At 42.9% G+C, this 18,014-nt stretch overlaps 1 protein-coding gene across 1 annotated transcript; it reads right to left on the bottom strand.

Moving 5' to 3' along the window:
- Positions 1-14,604: 14,604 nt before the first annotated feature.
- TSPYL5 (TSPY like 5) lies at positions 14,605-15,849 on the bottom strand (the record flags this gene model as incomplete). The annotated part of the gene is made up of 1 exon (XM_080693748.1): positions 14,605-15,849. The coding sequence occupies one exon, from the start codon at positions 15,847-15,849 to the stop codon at positions 14,605-14,607; it is 1,245 nt and encodes a 414-aa protein (XP_080549874.1).
- Positions 15,850-18,014: the final 2,165 nt, after the last annotated feature.

Here is an 18,014-nt window from a genome sequence, read left to right as displayed (position 1 = left end):
AAGCAATGTGGGTTGTATACCATTTCCAGCTGCAAACAAATGTCTACAGTGTAAAGATTGTCAAACTATGAAATGAAAGAAGGTAAGGAGTTAGTTATACTTGAGGCCTGACCCCAGACAATCCTTACAAAGTACCAGTGTCTTTGTTCTTGCCTACCCCCACCTCCTCCTTCCAAGGATGACCTGGAAATGGACAACTGGCATCTATGTTTTGGCCTGATCAGCATCCACTCCATTCTTCTGATACTAGCACCATGACTTATTTTCATTTGAAAAAGCAATTCAGTCCTTACTGTCAGTCGTTGGAGATTGGGTGACTCTGATCCCATTCCTGCTTCCAAAGCTGGGAAGTTCTTACATTGGCTGAGCATTCATAATGACCTCATGAGCCAAGAGAGTCAATCTCTCTTGTACTGGCAGAGGAATGCACTTTTTTTCTTAATTATGGTCGCTGTTAGTGGTAAGACTTATGGGCCTAGAACATTAAGAAGCATTCCTGCCATAAGGAGAGAAGTACCTGCCCCTAGATCAAGCCCCATCTGGCCAGATGTCCCTGGACTCTTCACTTCTCTGTAAATATTTTTTTTTTATTTCACCCAATTAAGTCTTATCTTCTATGACTTTTCCCTAACTCCAAACTTTTGCTGCTCTTTTACAGGTAGGAAAAGTGGATATCACAGAAGATAAGTATCAACCAAGTTTCCACCCACACTAGTAGCTAGCAGAGCTCAGATATGAGTTCATATTTGCCTAATTCCAAGTTTTAGCTGTCATACTCTGAACCCTCCCCACACACACACATTATATTTCTTTACCCCCCACTCTGCAGGTCCCAGACCTAATTATGGCAAATATTTAGCAGTTAACCATTCTGGAACATTTAGTGTCAGCACCAAGTATTCAAAGCCAACGACTCCAGGCACTTGCTTAGAACACAGCCTGAACTGCTTATACTTCCAACTGGAGTTTCAGTGTTGATGATGAAGGCCAATACTCTCAAACAGATCTCAAGCCAGCTATTAGGTTGGCGTGTTATACAATATGCATTTTACTCTTTCTCTTTTTATCACTTTTAACTGTAGTAATGTTTTATTTATTTTATATATTTTAATTGGTACATTGCAATTACACATTATAATGAGGTTCAGAGCACTATAAAACACAGAACTTGGTGTATTCCCCTCCAGTTCTCACCCTGCTCCCCCCTTCTCTGTACATAGTATTGAGACTGGTATTGATAACTTCATATGTGTATTTAGAATTATTTGAACTGTTTCCTTCAAGTCTTTTTTCTTTATCCAATTGCTTATTGTCCCAGAAACTACTGGGATACACAGAAAAAGAGAACTTCCCGTACTTGACTGTTTGGCAGAACTGTCTCTTTCTAGGCTATTTCAATCTTCTTAGGTTATGCCTCCAGCTCACTAGGACTGATGAGTATTTAAAATACTCAAAGGATTCTCATGCATGACTGTCTAATAATAAAGTGTCAAAAGACACTTTTCCAAAACCATAAGTTTATCCTGAGTTCATTTGAGTCTGATATAACAGACCTGATATTGTGGGGGGAAATCCAGCTCTTGAGATGTATACAGATGGGAAACTATTAAAGCTTACTTGCCTAACCTCATCTGGACATTACTATTAGGATCTTTGGCTACTATACTTCCTAATATATTAGTAAAATTGGTATATTTCAAGTTGCAACAGTTCCACAGTTAAATGATGGTAATGCAAGGATTCAAACCCATTCCAACAATTGAGATATCTCTCCCTATCACCGCCTCTCTCTCACTCATAGATCGGGCAGGCAGATACTTTAGATCCCTAGCTAGGCATGGTCATTGTCCCTTGCCAGCTTGAAGCATTTGAAAGACAGACCTTTGCCCTTCATAAACCTTTATGAATAAGAAATCGCAAGTGTAAGGGAGTGAGATAAGAATTTGAAGATCAGAAAAATATATCCTGAGTCTCAAAAGAGAAGTACTCTGAACTACTGGAATTCAGAAGATGCCCACAAACCTCTGAAATACAGAATAAGCAACTCATGGGCAACCCAGCCCATATCCTTAGCCTACATTCTTGGCCTGCATTCTTTCCTGCAAAAAGTGATGTGATGCTGGCAACATGCAAGTGCAAAGAAAACTGACCCAAAATTGTATAGCTCTACCCTGATGCCCCCTCTTGTCCATTCCCTGGCTACTGTCCCTCTATAAAAAATAACACTACAGACCAAGGGGTTTCTGTCTCTGGAGATGGTCCACATTCTCCATTGAATGTGAATTCCTTGCTTCACAACCAAAACATCTTTCTCTTGAGATAGCCCACATTCTCCCTTAAATATGTACCTGCTTTCCTAAGTAAATCTGTATCTATGAAAAAGTGAAAATAAAGTACCCAATAGGATGGGAGGATAAAAAGCAACAAGACACTTGTTTCCAACTCCAATTAGAACAACCCCTAAAGAGAGAGTCTGAGAAATATCTGGTTCTGTGCTATATAGAGAGTAGCCTTCCCTGCTTATCACTAACCTTCCAAACAAGAAGAGGCTAAATGAATAAGGAAAGCTTTTATGAAAGGGTCCTATAACAAAAGTCCAACAACAAAAGAAGGCTTTCCAAAAGGGTGATCTTAACAAAGTTGTAGGGCTTTTAGGCAAAGCTCTCAACCTGGAAGTCTGGATAAATGAAACTTCACATTCTGGATGACCATTTGGGGATTTGGGGTTTCAAATGATGATTACTCTTATGTTATTAGAGAAGCAATACAAAATTATCAGCAAAGTATGTATTTACAGCTAATATGCCATAATATTACTCTAAAAATTGTGGCCAGATTGAGATAGTACCCATAATCAGAGGCCAAATTAAGTTTCAGCTGCTACTGTGGCATTTTACATTATTCAGATGCCTCAGATGTAACCATTGAAATAAATGTTCAGACTTACTTTGAATTTAAGGTGCTATCATTTCATTCCAATGCTACTTAGACCCACAGGGAGCCCAGCAAAAGAGGCACAAAAATCACAACAAAAGTAACTATAGAGGCAAAACTACCAGCACTGATATTTAAATTCATAGCTAGTTCACATCTCTTGCTGAAGCATATATTTTTTTTCTAGGAAGTTAGCAATATTGTACTTAACACCTAAGAGTAATTTCCTTGTCCAAAAATAGCTTCAGATCTTTGAGAAATAGATACATTTTGTTTGGAAAAAAATAATAAATACAGAGAATATAAAATAAATCCTGTTCATTGCCAGGCGTGGTGGTGCACTCTTATAATCCCAGCATTCGGGAGGCTGAGACAGGAAGATCGTGGTTGGTGGACAGCCTCAGCTACTTAATGAGGCTCTTTGCAACTCAGTGAGACCCTGTTTCAAAATAAAGAAATGGCCTCTTTTTTTCAGTGGGGGTGGGGGTTATAGCTCAGAGGTAGAATGCCCCTGGGTTCCATCCCCAGTATTGCAAAATAAATAAATAAATAAGATAAAAATAAATCCTGTTTATTAAAAAGAACATAAAGTGCTCCTATCCAATCATAAGTAGGACAATAATCTCACAATGTCTTCCAAAAAGAATTTACTGAATTGCCCTCTGGCCTAGAGACTATTTGATTATAGGCTATTTTTTGTTGAATTTTTGTTTCATGTTCTGACTGAACTGTTCATATGCATGTATAGTTCCCTTTCCCACTTAGGTTATACAGTATGACCTTGCCAGCATTCTGTACTTCTTTTGACCCACCTTGGTGCCTAGCTGAGATCAAAGAAGGTACTAAAGAAGCAAGCTGTCTAAGTCAATGAGTAAGTCATGACTATCCTCATTCTCTCCAGTATTCTGTTCCCTCTTTGGCAGTCACAAAGCCTGATGAGCACGGCTTTAAAATCATGTGGCAAACAGCCAGAATCCTTCTTTGCAGTCTCCATGGAACTAGTCTTGATGAGCCTAAGCCAGACATGGCAGTCACATTCCCCTTTGGCAGCAATTGGTCTAAGGCAAGGTTATGGGGGAACACTCATTACCAGTAGATGTAAAAAAAAAAAAAAAAAAAGTATTTTTCTCCCCATTAAGAGAGAACAGGAGAAATACCACTTTCCTTCTTCCCTGGTTTCCTGTTGGTGATACTGTTTTTGAAGAAAGGTACCTAGAGCAGAAGCAGCCATCCTGGGGCCATGAGACAAGTTGGAGGACAAAAGGTTCTTCCCAAGTTCATGCTAATGTTGTTGGAAAAGAAGAACTAGAAAGATGCAAAGAACCTAGAATATTTTTAAGATAACAGGGCAGCTAAACTGACCATGTGGTCACCTACCTTCAGATCCCCTAAGTGCCCTTATTCTTGGGTGTCAAGAATAAATTAAGGTTTCTGTTACAACTTGAAAGCATTCTAACTCCTATCACTCTCATTTTTTAAAAAAGAAGCAATTATGTCTCCCATCTCCTAGGAAGGGCACTGTGGTATGACTAAGAGATGGAGCCAAAGAGACTCTAGCCACACCAATTTCTAGTGAGTAAGCTTCTTAATCTTCAGACCTTCAGCAGTATTAACTATAAAAGAGGACAACAATAACTTCATAAATTTGCTATGGTTTAAAAAAAAGAAAGAAAACCCAATAAAAAAACAACTGAACGTAGGCCACTTAGGCATGTACTTGGTGGTCCACAAATGTTAACTCCTTACTTCCTTTCCCTTCTCATGATCCCTGTGTGGAATAGAAGTTTCAGTGAGTTTCTGTGTGGAGAAGGAAGCAGATCCTTGTACTCATGTCAACAAAGCTTGAATTTTTGTCATCTTTACTGAGAAACAAGCAAAATGACAGAGATTAGCTGTCCCTGTGGGAGGGTGAAGTTAAAAAAGAGCTTGATCATCAAGCTTGCCTATATTGCCAATGCAGAATTCCCTCAGTTCGTAGCTGCTGTGAATCAGCTTACTGGTCACAGCATCTAATTAATACCCCTATTCAGAGAAGCCCTGTCTTCGGAGCTGCATCAGACCAAGAGATCTCTCAGACCAAGAGATGTGCCTACAGATGGGAGTCCTTACGATGTGGGTTCAAGTGCCTCATTGGGCAGGATCTCCAAGCAAGAGTGCACCATGCCCTGGCAGCTTCAGGTATGGGCCCAGGATGAGCACTAGGAAGTCTTCACTCTGTGTTCCAAAGCTGGCTCACTGGACACACACCCAGAAATGCCTCCTCACACTCTTGCCCTCTCTGGTAATAGGCAGTGAGCCACCTTTAGGAGAGCTGTAATTCACCTAGTTCTCCGTCTTCTGAGGACTGAGCACTATGTTAGCCTAACTCAGCCTGACGGGCAGTGCAGAATTGTGACTAAGGAGCTCTACCCTAAGTTCTGGAAATTAGAGCATACCTCATAACCTTGAGTAAGTTATCTAAAATATCTTGGGCCCTTTGATCTCATGTGAAAAATGAGTATTAAAATTGTTGTAATAAGAGGGGTGATATGCTTAGAACTGTGCTTAATGTGAAGTAGCCACTCAATAAAATGGACTTTCCAAAGTCTTATATTAAGAAAAAATATCTTCTCTAGTCATAGAACAACTCCAACCTGTTAAATTAATTGACAAAAGGCTAACACTTTTGGATCATAAAACTAACACTTCCATTGGTCTAAAATGTTTGTCAAGCAGGGAACAGTGCACATGTCCATAATCCCAATACTTGGGAGGATGAAACAGGAAGATTAAAGGTTCAAGATCAGTATCAAAAAGTGAGATCTTGTTTCAAAATAAAAATAATTTTAAAAGGGCTGGCGTATAGAGGTGGCATTCCCCTGGATTCAACCCCAATAAAACACACACACACACACACACACACACACACACACACACACACACATCAAACACCTCCCATGGGTAAGCACTTAGGATCAAGCAATGAGCAAAGACCCTTGAGACCTTACAGAGCTTTAGAGATAAACTCAGAGAAAAGTCATAAGCACAAATTGTGATAAATTCTATAATGATGGAAGAATACAGAGTGAGGAGTAAGGGTGGGAGTAAAATTTACTGAGGTATCAAATAAGACCTGCCAAGAGAATGACAAGGAAACTTATATGAACTCAGTGTTCTTCACATAAATGCACCCCAAGCCAGGAATGCGACTGATAGCAAGACAGGTTCATGCAGCAGGTGAAGAGCTCTCCTCAGAACACCCAAAGGTCCTACAGCCTTCCAAGGGACAATCGGCCCCTGATAAAACCTTCTTCAGAATGCCTGTGGGTTTAAAAACACTTTTTGCACCCCTCTCCCCCCTTTCAGAGTTCCAAATTTTCTCATAAAGTATCTGGTGTTACAGCCCAGCCAAGCAGCAATGGGTTCTGATGACCCTATTTTTACCATAATCCTGGAAGTGAGGCTCTTTATTATGAAAGCTCAAGGCAATTTCCCCCCACATTTGCTCACTCTGTCCCTTTTCTAGGTTTAATCTCCTGTCTGGCTTGATTTTTTAATGGTAGTCCTCTTGTAGAGGTCGTCTTTATTCTAACCCTATTTTTTTAGAGTTGTCTAAAAAGGCCTCTTAGGAGACCTCAGACTATACACATACCTACATAGAAAGACAAAAAGGTACCTAAGAAAGTCATCATCCAGAATCATATCAGCTTTGCTCTTTCTTGTTTTCTGTTACAGACCCGGTGCAGTAAAACATTATGAAAGCATCGCATACAGGTACATTTCCAACATTTTTCATTTGCGTTCCTGCTCTCTTCCATTTTCCTACTTGATTTCCAGTATGCTGTGAGACTGATTTGAGGCCATGTGATTTTTCTGCCTGAGGCTTTGTGCAGGTAATAGCTTCCCTAACCACCCCACCCCTGCCTTCAATGCATTTGTATCAGGTTCATGCTTTGCCTTCACTCAAAATTATTCCCAGTCTCTGCTCCTGGGCACTTCAAACATTCACTTGTTCATTTGTGTGTGCTTAATGAGCACCTACTCTGTGTAAGCCACTGAGTTTAGGGAATAAAAATTATTAAGACACACGGTTTATGTGACCTAAGGACCTCATGGTCCCTGGTAGGAACAGACACATAAATAGACAAATACAAGTCACTATGTTAGGTACTATAAATTGAAGTGTGGACAAAATATTGTGGAAATTAAGAGAAGGTAGAGATTAATTCAGCCTTGAAAGATTAAAAATAACAACACAGAACAAGTATATCTGAGCCATATCTGAAAGATTCTTGCTGAGTGAACAGCTTGTACAAATGTGGGTGTGAGAGAACCAGGAGTGGTTGTTCCTGGCTGAGCACAGCACAGGGGACAGTGGGACAAGGATGAATGGAGTCTCATAAAAGTGACTTGGGCCCAAAATATTGGTCAGCTGAGTAGCCAGAAGAAAGATGACTGTATTGGATCACAAAATATTAGATAAATAAAAAGTCCACAAATCAGTAGTGTTAGTGAAGGAAAAGATGCCATAATTTGAAAACACTGGAGGTGATTATTAAACCAACTACTAGAAAATTATAAAGAAAATGAACTAAGAAAATTATAAAGAAAATGAACTAACTGCCTTTTTAGGAGAAGTATATTTCATTGCCAGATGGTAAGGGAAAAGTCCTTTTTATACTAGAATACTAGCTAAAATATGTATGTATGTTCAGGACAGATGGAGTTTGGAATCATAAACTTGAGTTTAAGTCCTGGCTCTAGTAATTATTGGTTTTCTGATTTGGGTCCAGTCATTTAACCTCTTTGAGCCTTCTTATGGGATAGTTGGTATAGCTGAGATAATGTGAGTGTGCTTTGCAAACCATAAAGGGTCATACAGATGGTAGCTATTATGTTTTCTGTTTGTCACATCTCAGGTGAGGACTACACAATGTAGTTTTATACTCAGAGATAAATAAGAACAAAATTATGTCATTTGCAGGTAAATGGATGGAACTAGAAAATTTTATGTTAAATAAGATCAGGCAATCTCAGAAATTCAAGGTTCATATGTGTGCTTTCATATATGGAAGCCAGAGAGAAAAGAGTAAGATGAAAGAGACCAGTAGAACAGTAGAAGGAGACTGGGAGAGGAGGCTGGGAAGGGTAAAACAGAATTGATCAAAGAAACAGTTCAAATGATGCTGTCCATATAGGTACCATTACCAATCTCACTAACATGTACAGGGAAGGGAAGAGGAAGGAGTGGGATCGAATTCAGAAAGAAATACACCAAGTAATGTATGCATGTATAAATGTATTACTTTGAATCTCACTATGATGTATAATTATAATTCAATGATAAAAGTATAAAAAAGGGAGAGAGAAGAGGCAGTCAAGGTGTAATCCTGGGATAGGCAGTAGATGGACACCTAATCTGGAGTGGAGACACATAACTAGCACAAGGCCAGAAAACTACAGCCAAAGCAAGACAGCAAAAGTGAGTTGGGAGCCACAGTAGTAAAATATAGTTGTAGAAGATTTCATGAGCAAAAGTGAAGATCCTAAGGATAAATCCAGAAAGAAGCCATAGACCCATACCTGGGCTGTCTGTTGCCACTACAACACATAAGAGATATGACTTCACCCATCAGTAACTGTCTCTCCAAGGCTAAGGATCTCAAGAAAAGAAGGATTCTTCTAAATATTCAAAGGAACAAATGAATCTGCCAGAGTCCTCTCCCTAGGTGTTTATAAAATGTCTCCTTAAGAAAATGTGTCTCTTCTGTTGCAAATCACTATAGTGGTGTACAGGGAGGAAGCCAGAGTGTAAGAGTCAGAAATAGAGACTCTGGCAAACTGAAGGTGATGGGGCCACTTATTTTTTTTTCCTCTCCTTCCTCACCTATGGCATAACAGAAACCTATCACTCTTCCAAAAGAAAAAAATCCAGCAGGTATCAAGCTAAGAAATGAGAAGAGGGCCTTTTGAGGGGGCCAGGGACTCTTAGCATAAGATACTGGCACCCCAGGTAGAAAGGGCCTACATGCTTTGTGAAGTCTAACCTAAAGGCCAAGAGTAAGGGAGCCCCTTAAGCCTTCCTTAACCCACATGACCTAAAGCACATGCCAGCCTCATCTCTAACAAGAGGAAAAAGACAAAGATTAATTGACGTTGTAGGCACAAAACTAAGAAGAGGTTAAATCTGATACGCTCTACAAGAGACTGGCACGTAAAAAAGGCAATGAATAAATGAGCGTATGGGGAGGTGGAGGTTCCCACCTCAGAAGGACTCTCCCAGGAAGAGAGGCATGCTATGGTTTGGATATGGTTTGTCTCTGAAAGGTTCATGGTTCATGATTTGGAAGATTGCTCCTCAGAGTGACAATGTTAAGAGATGGTGGGACCTTTAAGAGGTGGGGCCTAGTGGGGAGGTCATAAAGGGAGGAACTGATATAGTTGTCATGGGACCCTGATTAGTTTTCACAAGAGGACTGTTATAAAACAGCAATGTCTCTGGTTTCCTGTTTCACCATGTGATCTCTACAACTCATGTGCACTCCTGCCAAGATGCCATCTATCAATGATGTGGCTGGGAGGGGACCTGGCCAGAACAGGCACCATGTTTTTGGACTTTGAGCCTCCACAGCTGTGAGGTAAATAACTTCTCTTAATAAAGTACTCAGCCTCCGGTAATTCATTATGGTAACAGAAAATGGATTAATACGAGGTGCTTGAGAAGGGGGCTGGCAAATGGAGGCTCTGCATCTGAGAAGAAGCAAGTACATACACTAAATTGGGCAGAAAGCCCCTCCGTTCACAAACCAGAAAGACTGCATGTGAATCCTGACTGGAGCCTCAGGCCTGAGGAAGAGGATGCTGTCAAATACCTTCAACACTCGACATAATAACCAATAGAAAAACTCGAAATTCTCTTTAGTTGAACACACTGAAATTAGGATATTCTGCATATAAGACATGATTCCCTACTTCTCTTCAAAGGTGCAGTTTTTAGACAAGACCTGCATCACTTCCGGTAAACTATCAACTGGAATGCCAAAATACATACAACCCACATCTTTTTACCCAGGTACTAATGCCCCATCTCATTGGTCCTACCAGGATTGATTTGTATCAAACCTCTATAAATAATGGAAAGTAGATGAGAACATTTTTTGATAACTGAGGACTATTCCTGTTTTCAGTCAAGAACTGTATGTGTGTCAGCTCTTGAACCAGACTGCTTAAGTTTGAAGCCTGTATCTTACCTGAGAAGTTAATTTCTTTTACCCCATTTTCTCATCCTATCCCGATTGAGGCTATAATCTCCTTAAAGCTCCTACAACAGTGCCCATAACATAAACCCCACTGAAATTAACTACTATAACATTCAAAGTATGTATTTGTCCAAAAGATACTTCAGATGTTGTTATGGTCTGAATTATCTCCCACCCCCACCTCTACCAAACTCCTATGTTGAAATCCTAATCCCTAATACCCCAGATTGTGACTGTATTCAGAGACAGGGTCTTTAACAGATAGTAAGAGTTAAGTAAGGTCATCAGTATACCCCAATTCAATATGACTGGTATTCTTAAAAGAAGAGAACATAAGACACTTACAAAAAAAGACCATGTAATGATATAGATAAATCTATCTACAAGCCAGGAGTCACTCTCAGAAGAAACCAATCCTGCCAACACCTTCATCTTAGATTCCTAGCTCCAGAACTCAGGAAATAAATGTATGCTGTTTAAACCACAGTCTGTGGCATATTGTAATGGCAGCCTCAGCAAACTAATACAGATGTCTTTATGAAACAAACTCCACAAATTTACCAACCCATCCCTGGAGTTTCTGATAATAAAGCATGAATAAATTCAGTAATTCACTCAACAATGGAGAACTTATGAGCACTCTATGCTCATTTGTTCAAAACTTTCATCATATAAGCCAATCCCATTGTCAATTAATAACCCATCTCTAATTTTTCCCATCATTTTCTATTGAGCACCTTTATGTGGCATTTGTCACTAAAATTAGCTTCTCCTGAATAATAGAAAATGATACTTGTTATAGATCTTAAACAAACAATATCTGAGAACCTTGTTCTCAAGTCTGGCTAGACATCAGAATCCTGAGAAGCTTTGAAAGATCTGTGGCTAGACTGATCTCTTTTTCATCCTGATTTAGTTGGTGTTTGTAGGAACTCTGGCAGTACTTTTTTAAGTTTCCCAGATAGTTAACTAAGGTTGAATGCCATTAGTCTAGTTTAAAGGACCTTCAAGGTCATCTCCCTTATGACCATAGTACAGTCCACAAGTCACTAACAAAGTCACCATGTGGAAGTTTGTTAGACATGCAGAATCTCAGGTTCTGCCCCAACTTACTAAATCAGAAATTGTGTTCTCATAGGATTCCACACACAATTCAGATGCACTATAAAATGTGATAAGCACTAAATTCACATTGGAAACACCTGGATAACTTGTTCAAAACAAAACTACTTTGCTTCCTCTCAGGACCAAAGAGTTTCAATCTCTTAGAAAGGCATGGGAATTAGATTTTATTTGTTTTTGTGTAGACCACCATACAAAGGTCTAAGGCCTGGGAATCATTTATCTAGGGCAATATGTATCTCCCTCAACTTCCCAGCCTCTAATAACCTTCCATTTTTTGTTTGTTTGCAAATAAGAAATATAACGGAGATAAAGGTTTTTATTTTCCATCATGCATTCAAGCTTACAACTATTTATGCTGCTTATGAACACAAAGAATTTCATTATTACCAGTGTCAAATTAGCAAGTACAGCAACCAGTTAGTGATAACTTTCGGAAGGCTTTTTAACAGAATACAGGAACAATTTCCAAATTATATTTCCAAGACAAGAGTTAAGAGATGAGAACAAGCTGATAATTCTAAGTCACACAAGTCTCTTGTGTTACACAGAAAAAAATAAAATTTAAAAGATTATTATTATGGTGAAGGGTCTCAATTAAGTACCTTATATTGGAGTCTTTGAAGAGTTTTACAACACAACTCCTTTTGTGGATACGAAGAAGAGGGAGCATCCCTTCATATCTTTTTCAGACTTTTTTTTTATCTGAAGACTCATTTTTAAGGCTCGTTTCTGGAACTTCATTAACACTAAAAGCGAAAAGCAAATCTAATGTGATTTAGCACACACCATAACTATCACCACCAGAGTCCCAATCTCCCACAGGCACCCTGGTTGCACTGGCATAGAATCCTGGACTTTCAATAAACACAAATGGAAGAGAAAGCTACAGACAAAATTAAGTTGATCATAATTGGTAACTGGTATAGCTGGGTGATGGACACACAGGGTCCAGGGACCATTCTCTCCACTTCTCCTTGGGAAAATGCCCATAATAAAGAGCAAAACAGTTTTGTTTTTAAAGCAGACTAGTACAGCTATTTTCATTTTTGCCACTAGGCAAAAATGGGGGGAAAGTATTAAGATTTTACTTAAGAGGTAAAAATATACATCATATAGCATTAATCTTTCACATAACAAGGCCACATTTAAAACAAAAGAGAAAGCCTCCAAAGTAATTTATTTCAAAAAAATCCATTGATGAGATACAGATCAGACAAAATTTTGGACCCACCTTCACCTAGCCACCCTATTTGCCAACAACCCTTCCAATGCTCTCTTCCCCATTCTGAGGAAGGTCCCCCTTGTCCCCTCCATCACTGAGACATAGGCATCCCCTCTGTAGGTTCTCAAGCCACTTGGTTTTTTCAGGCCTCCTCCTTACCAGGCTCATGGCCTGCTCTTTCCCTCTCTGCTCTAGTCCCTTTACCAAGCATCCCCTGGATACAAACTCATGGGTCAAGGACTCCCTTGCAGAACTTAGAATGAGGTTTTTCCAAAAGGTAAAGAAAGTTAGGGGAACTGCTGGCAGAGACAAAGTCCTACTTACACCCTTGCTACTTACACCCATAACAGCCATGGGGAAAGAGGATAGACAAGCCTGGACAAGGAGGGCCCAGCTAAGCTTGCATGTCCACTGGGAAAAACCTGAAGATCTAGAACAGTTCTGTCCTGTCTATTCTCATGCCTTAGGAGTGCCCTGGGATCCCCCATAATGTAGATTAAAGCATACTCTTAGGGATTTGAAGGTAGAAAAGAGCAGAAGTAGAAGTAGAAGAGTAGAAAGCAGAGAGTTGAGAATCCAGGAGGCCAAAGCTACCACAAGGGAGGAAACAGCAGAAGGCCCTGGGTCTTAAATGGGATGCACAAAAATAAAAAAAAAAAGGCAAGAGTAAACACTATTTCACAACATGGCTGTCTTGGGATTTTTAATTCTAACAGATGCATAGGCATGAAAGGGTTTCCAACTTCTGTAAATGAGCCCAGGAATCAGACTCAGAGTCTGACCATTAGGCCAAGTGGCCTTCTAGTTTCCTCTACCCTATTTCAGCCTAATATGTGAGGTTACACAGCAAGTCTACTGCCATCTCCCCAGCTACAGGTAGAAAATCTTGGTTTGGTTTTGCTGAGTACTATTTAAGAAAAAAAAAAAAAGACAAAAATTTTAAAGAAACGGAGGGAGTCACAAGAGGAAAGGGTAGCAGGAAAGAAAGGAGGTTAAGTGAGAGGTCAGTAAGTATATACTATGAAGATGTGAAATGCAGCCAAGTGGACAGAGGCCCACAGATGAGAAATTGCTCTTCCCCAGCACTCCCACTAGGACATTAGTCATATCTTAAGAGGGAATTCGGGAAGCTGACAAGGTACCTAGTTGCCCCACCCTCACCTAGAGCCACAGCATGTTAACAGTAAGCACATATCCACACATACCAAACCCACCCATCTGTCTGGCAACCAGTAGGGTTCCTGGAATTCTGGGGAAGGCAGGTGTGTGTCTCATGCACTGCCAGGGAGCCGAGTTCACAGGCAGTTCTTGAGGCTTGTTAACCAGGAAGCCAATTGGGACTACAACCTAGACACAACTCAGTGTCCTAAAAGTGACCATGCATGGCCAGACCTTGATGAAAGTTCACTTGTTGATGGCCCAGAGGCAAGAAGGGACAGGAGGGTAGAGAACACATGGCATACTGCTTCTTGCCCTTGACCTCGGCCATGCCCAGCAGTCAAGTACAATTCTGTTGGATGTCCAGCAGGGTGAATAGCATGAACCACAGACCCAAGCTGGAGATAAAGTAGGTAGCACTTTGGCTAGTGCCCCCAGACCCACGGAGCACTGGCCTGCACTGAACTTATTCTGCAATAACAATAGAAAAACTTGCCATTGATGACATGCACAGCCAGCATGAACACGAAGCCCAGCAAGTGACTGGCCCTGAAGCGGGAGAGCTTGAGGATGCTCTGGCCCTCCTGGGAGATGACGCATGAGTGTCTGTGTTAAAGACAAGTGGGCAAGGCCGGAGCCAAGACCAGGGTTCAGGCAAATGTAGAGAAGGGAAGCACACATCTGAAGCTTAAGTGCTTAATATACAAACAGTAGGGGTGAAATCACATAGCATGTGACACCATTGTAAAAGCAACAAGGCCATGGAGAGGCAAAAGAACATGATCATAAATGCCATATTCTTGTAACTAATGTTCAAAGGGGTCACAGTACACAGAGGCCAAAATGAAGAGAAGGAAGATGTTGAAATACACATGTAGTCAGCCAGGAACAGGTCTAGCAGGAGGTAGTAGGGAGACTCATGTAGGATCAGTTCGATTGGTTCACCCCAGGCTCGGGGGTGTCCACGGGTTGCTTTGCTGGACCTGGTCTGCCCTCCTTTACTTTTTCTCCTCGGGCCCCTTCACTCATAAGGTAGTATTGCAGTGGATTGGGCCACAGTTCCTCGTTGATTATTTCCACAATCTTGTCAGACTCAATAGAACTGTGGTTCGAAAACCACCCAAAGAAGCTACGGTTGTTTTCTGGGTTTCCCTGACATAAGGACTGGAGATCATGACCTGGGAGCCATTGTATTGGAGTAGAGCGAGACACCACCTGACCAGAAGGTCCACACCCATATTCCTTAATGAGCACCTTATTTTGGAAATACGGGTTGCGGCCAAAGTAGAATTTGATTTTGTAGCCCAATCTGGCAAGGCCAAGCTCCTCAACCTCTAGGCTGTTCAAGTAGGATAGCACTTCTTTGTCTTGGTTGTTCAGAAAGGATGATAGCTGGGGGTGGTTCTGAAAAGCTTGCCCCCAGAACCCAGGGATACTCTGGATGAGGAGGTTCCTGCGCTCCAAGTGGTGGAGGCGCAGCTGTCCAAATTTGCGGGAAAGCCTCAGGTAGGCCCTGTCGGCCTGGGCGTTCATGGTCTCCAGCTTCAGCTGCACAGTCTCCAGAGTATCCATGCTGCCTTCGGTCGCCGGAGGGCCTGACCCTACATCCTTCTCCACCACCTTCTTTTCCTCCCCCACTGGGACGAGGGCACACTCTCCAACCGCCACTTTCTTCGGCTTCCCACCAGCCACGGCCTGGGCCCCTCTGCCCGCACAGGTTTCTGAAGCCTTCTTCCCAGCGGGGCCACGCCGACTTCCGACGCGGGGGCCATTTTTCGGCCTTCCCACCACGGTTCCCACGGTTCCCACGAAGACAGTGTCGGCTGCCAGGCGCTCCGAGAGGGACGTGGCCTTGCCGGGGCCGGGCCGGGTGGCGGCCAGCCCGCGGTCCCCCGCGCCCGCCCGCAGCGCGAGGCCGCAGTCCAGGGGCAGCCGGCGGGCGGCCTCCTCCCCGGGCAGCGGGGGCGGCGCGGGCGCGGCGGTCTCCAGGCCACCCCACCCCGCGCCAGCCTGCACCTGTGCCGCCGGGGCGTCCTCCCCCAGCCTCTGGCCCCGCGGAAGGTCCGGGTCGCGCGGGGCGTCGTCGGGAGCAGCGCGGACTCGGGCTTTGGCGCGGCCTTTACCCCGGCTTTTGGCGCGGGAGGACTTTCGACCCCTACTTCGGCCGCTCATGGCGACAGCCAGCCGACGCCGCTTCAGAGCCAGCCACGCTCCGACCCCGCCGCCCCTGGCGTCAGCTCGCGGTCCTTACCGTGCCGGCTTCTCCATGGCAACCGCCGACGTCACGTCTGCACGGCTGTGCGGTCGCGCGAGGGCCGGCGGCGCCCGCTGATTGGCTCCGCCACCGCGGCTGCGCAGGAGCCCACCGCCGCGCCCCCGCCCCACTCCCCTCTCGCCCCAACTCGCTTTTGCTGTTAACAAGTTTTTTGCTCTTTGTTTTTGTTTTTTTTTTTCTGACGTTAGCCCGGATGCGCTGCTCGTTCATCTCTTCCTATTAACCTCAGTAGTGCCCCGGAGTCTCACCGAGCACATCTATCGCTTTTATACAAGACAACCTAATGACAGCCTTCACACTTAGCCCCATCGTCTATTTTCTGAGCACCTTCAGTCCCTTCAGTTATCTCTTGTGACATCTGTCATGACGAAACTGCTGTTGGCCTCTGGGCGTCATCTTTGCCTGTCTCTGTTGAGAGATTCACCCTGGTACCTTCACTGCAGAGAATGAGAAAGTGGGTGTCATAATGCCAGCTTCAGCGCGGTTTAGAAGGTATAAAAATAATAGCAGCTAGTATTCTATGAGTCTTATATATGCCCGGCACTTTGTCAAACGCTTCGTATGCCCTCTCTCTCTTTATCAGACAAAGATTGTTACCATTCCCATTTTTCTGATGAGAACACTGGGGCTCAGGGAGGCTGTGGAACATTGCAACGTTGCCAAGATTACATAAAAGGGATGGAAGTGCAATTTAGAGCCAAGCCTATCTGAGTCCATATCCTCTACTTTTATTCACAAATGGCTGGGCCTTCCAGGCCTGCTCAGTCGTAAGAGCACTGGCTCTTAAGAAAGACAGAAGATGGGCGTGATGGTGCACGCTTGTAATCCCAGCATTTGGGAGGCTGAGACAGGAGCATTGTGGTTTGCAGCCAGCCTCAGCTACTACTCAAGGAGGCCCTTTACAACTCAGTGAGAGCCTCTTTCAAAAATAAATAGAAAATAGGGCTGGGGGTGTATTTTGGAGGTAGAATGCCCCTGGGTTCCATCCCCAGTACCGCAAATAAATAAATAAGTAAATAAATAAATGAATGACAGACTAGGCTGTTAACAAACAGACATCAGTGGATTGCTGCTTCTGCCTGGGAACATTCCCATGTCCTTCAGCTGCTTCAGGCCTAGTTTACAGAGCTGGACTGTCACTCAAGGTATAGAAAGTATAGGAACAGAACTGAAGGCCGAGTCAGAGCTCTTGTCATTGGAATGAGAAGCAACTATGGCCAGAGTGGGCTGGTCATTCGAGAAGCAAAGCAGGCGGGACGTGGTGGCACACACCTGTAATCTCTGTACTTGGGAGGCTGAGACAGGAGAATCTCAGGTTTGAGCCCAGCCTCAGCAACTCATTGTGACCCTAAGCAATTTAGGGAGGCCCTGCTTCAAAATCAAGAAAATGAAATGAGTCGGAGGTATGGCTCAGAGGTAGAATGCCCCTGGATTCAATCCCAGTACTTAAGAAGAAAGAAGAATCAAAGCGGCGTTTGCAGGTTGAGATTCAGAAGCAGACCCTTCACAGCAGCTGTGAAGGGGCACTAGAAACTTTTTATGCCCTGCCCAGAGCAGTCAAATAACCTGCCTCGAGTTCTGGAAGCAGCCCTGGATCATGCTCTTAATAGCAAGTGATAGGATGGTGAATAGTGAGAGAGTCCATAGCCAATATGAAGGTGTGAACCTTCAAGGTTATCCTTTCGGTCTCAAAGGGAACCAAAAAAGCCCTTGCAACCAGCGAATACAGAGGCATGTCCAATAGCCCCTGGGGACTCTGTTCTTGTTATTTAGAGTGTCCTTGTGGACCAGCAGCCGGGCCCATTTGGAAGCTTGTTAAAAATACAAAACCTCAGGCCCTACCTCAGACCTACTAAATCAAAATGTGAATTTAACAAGATGTGGGTGGATTTATGCACAAAAAAATCTTAAAGTGTAGAAGACAGGGAAAGGGAGTGATTGTTTTGATATAGGTGGTCCCCACAAGGGCCAGCCCAATACACATGATTTCTAACTTTCTCAAAAGCCCTACAATAACATGCAAAGATTTACATGCTCTGACAAGTCCCCTCCTCAAAATTAC

The sequence above is a fragment of the Muscardinus avellanarius genome (genome assembly GCF_963383645.1).
Source record: "Muscardinus avellanarius genome assembly, chromosome: 4".
Classification (NCBI taxonomy): domain Eukaryota; kingdom Metazoa; phylum Chordata; class Mammalia; order Rodentia; family Gliridae; genus Muscardinus; species Muscardinus avellanarius.
Note: the sequence above shows the minus strand (reverse complement) of the source record. Positions and strands in the feature narration are given on the sequence as shown.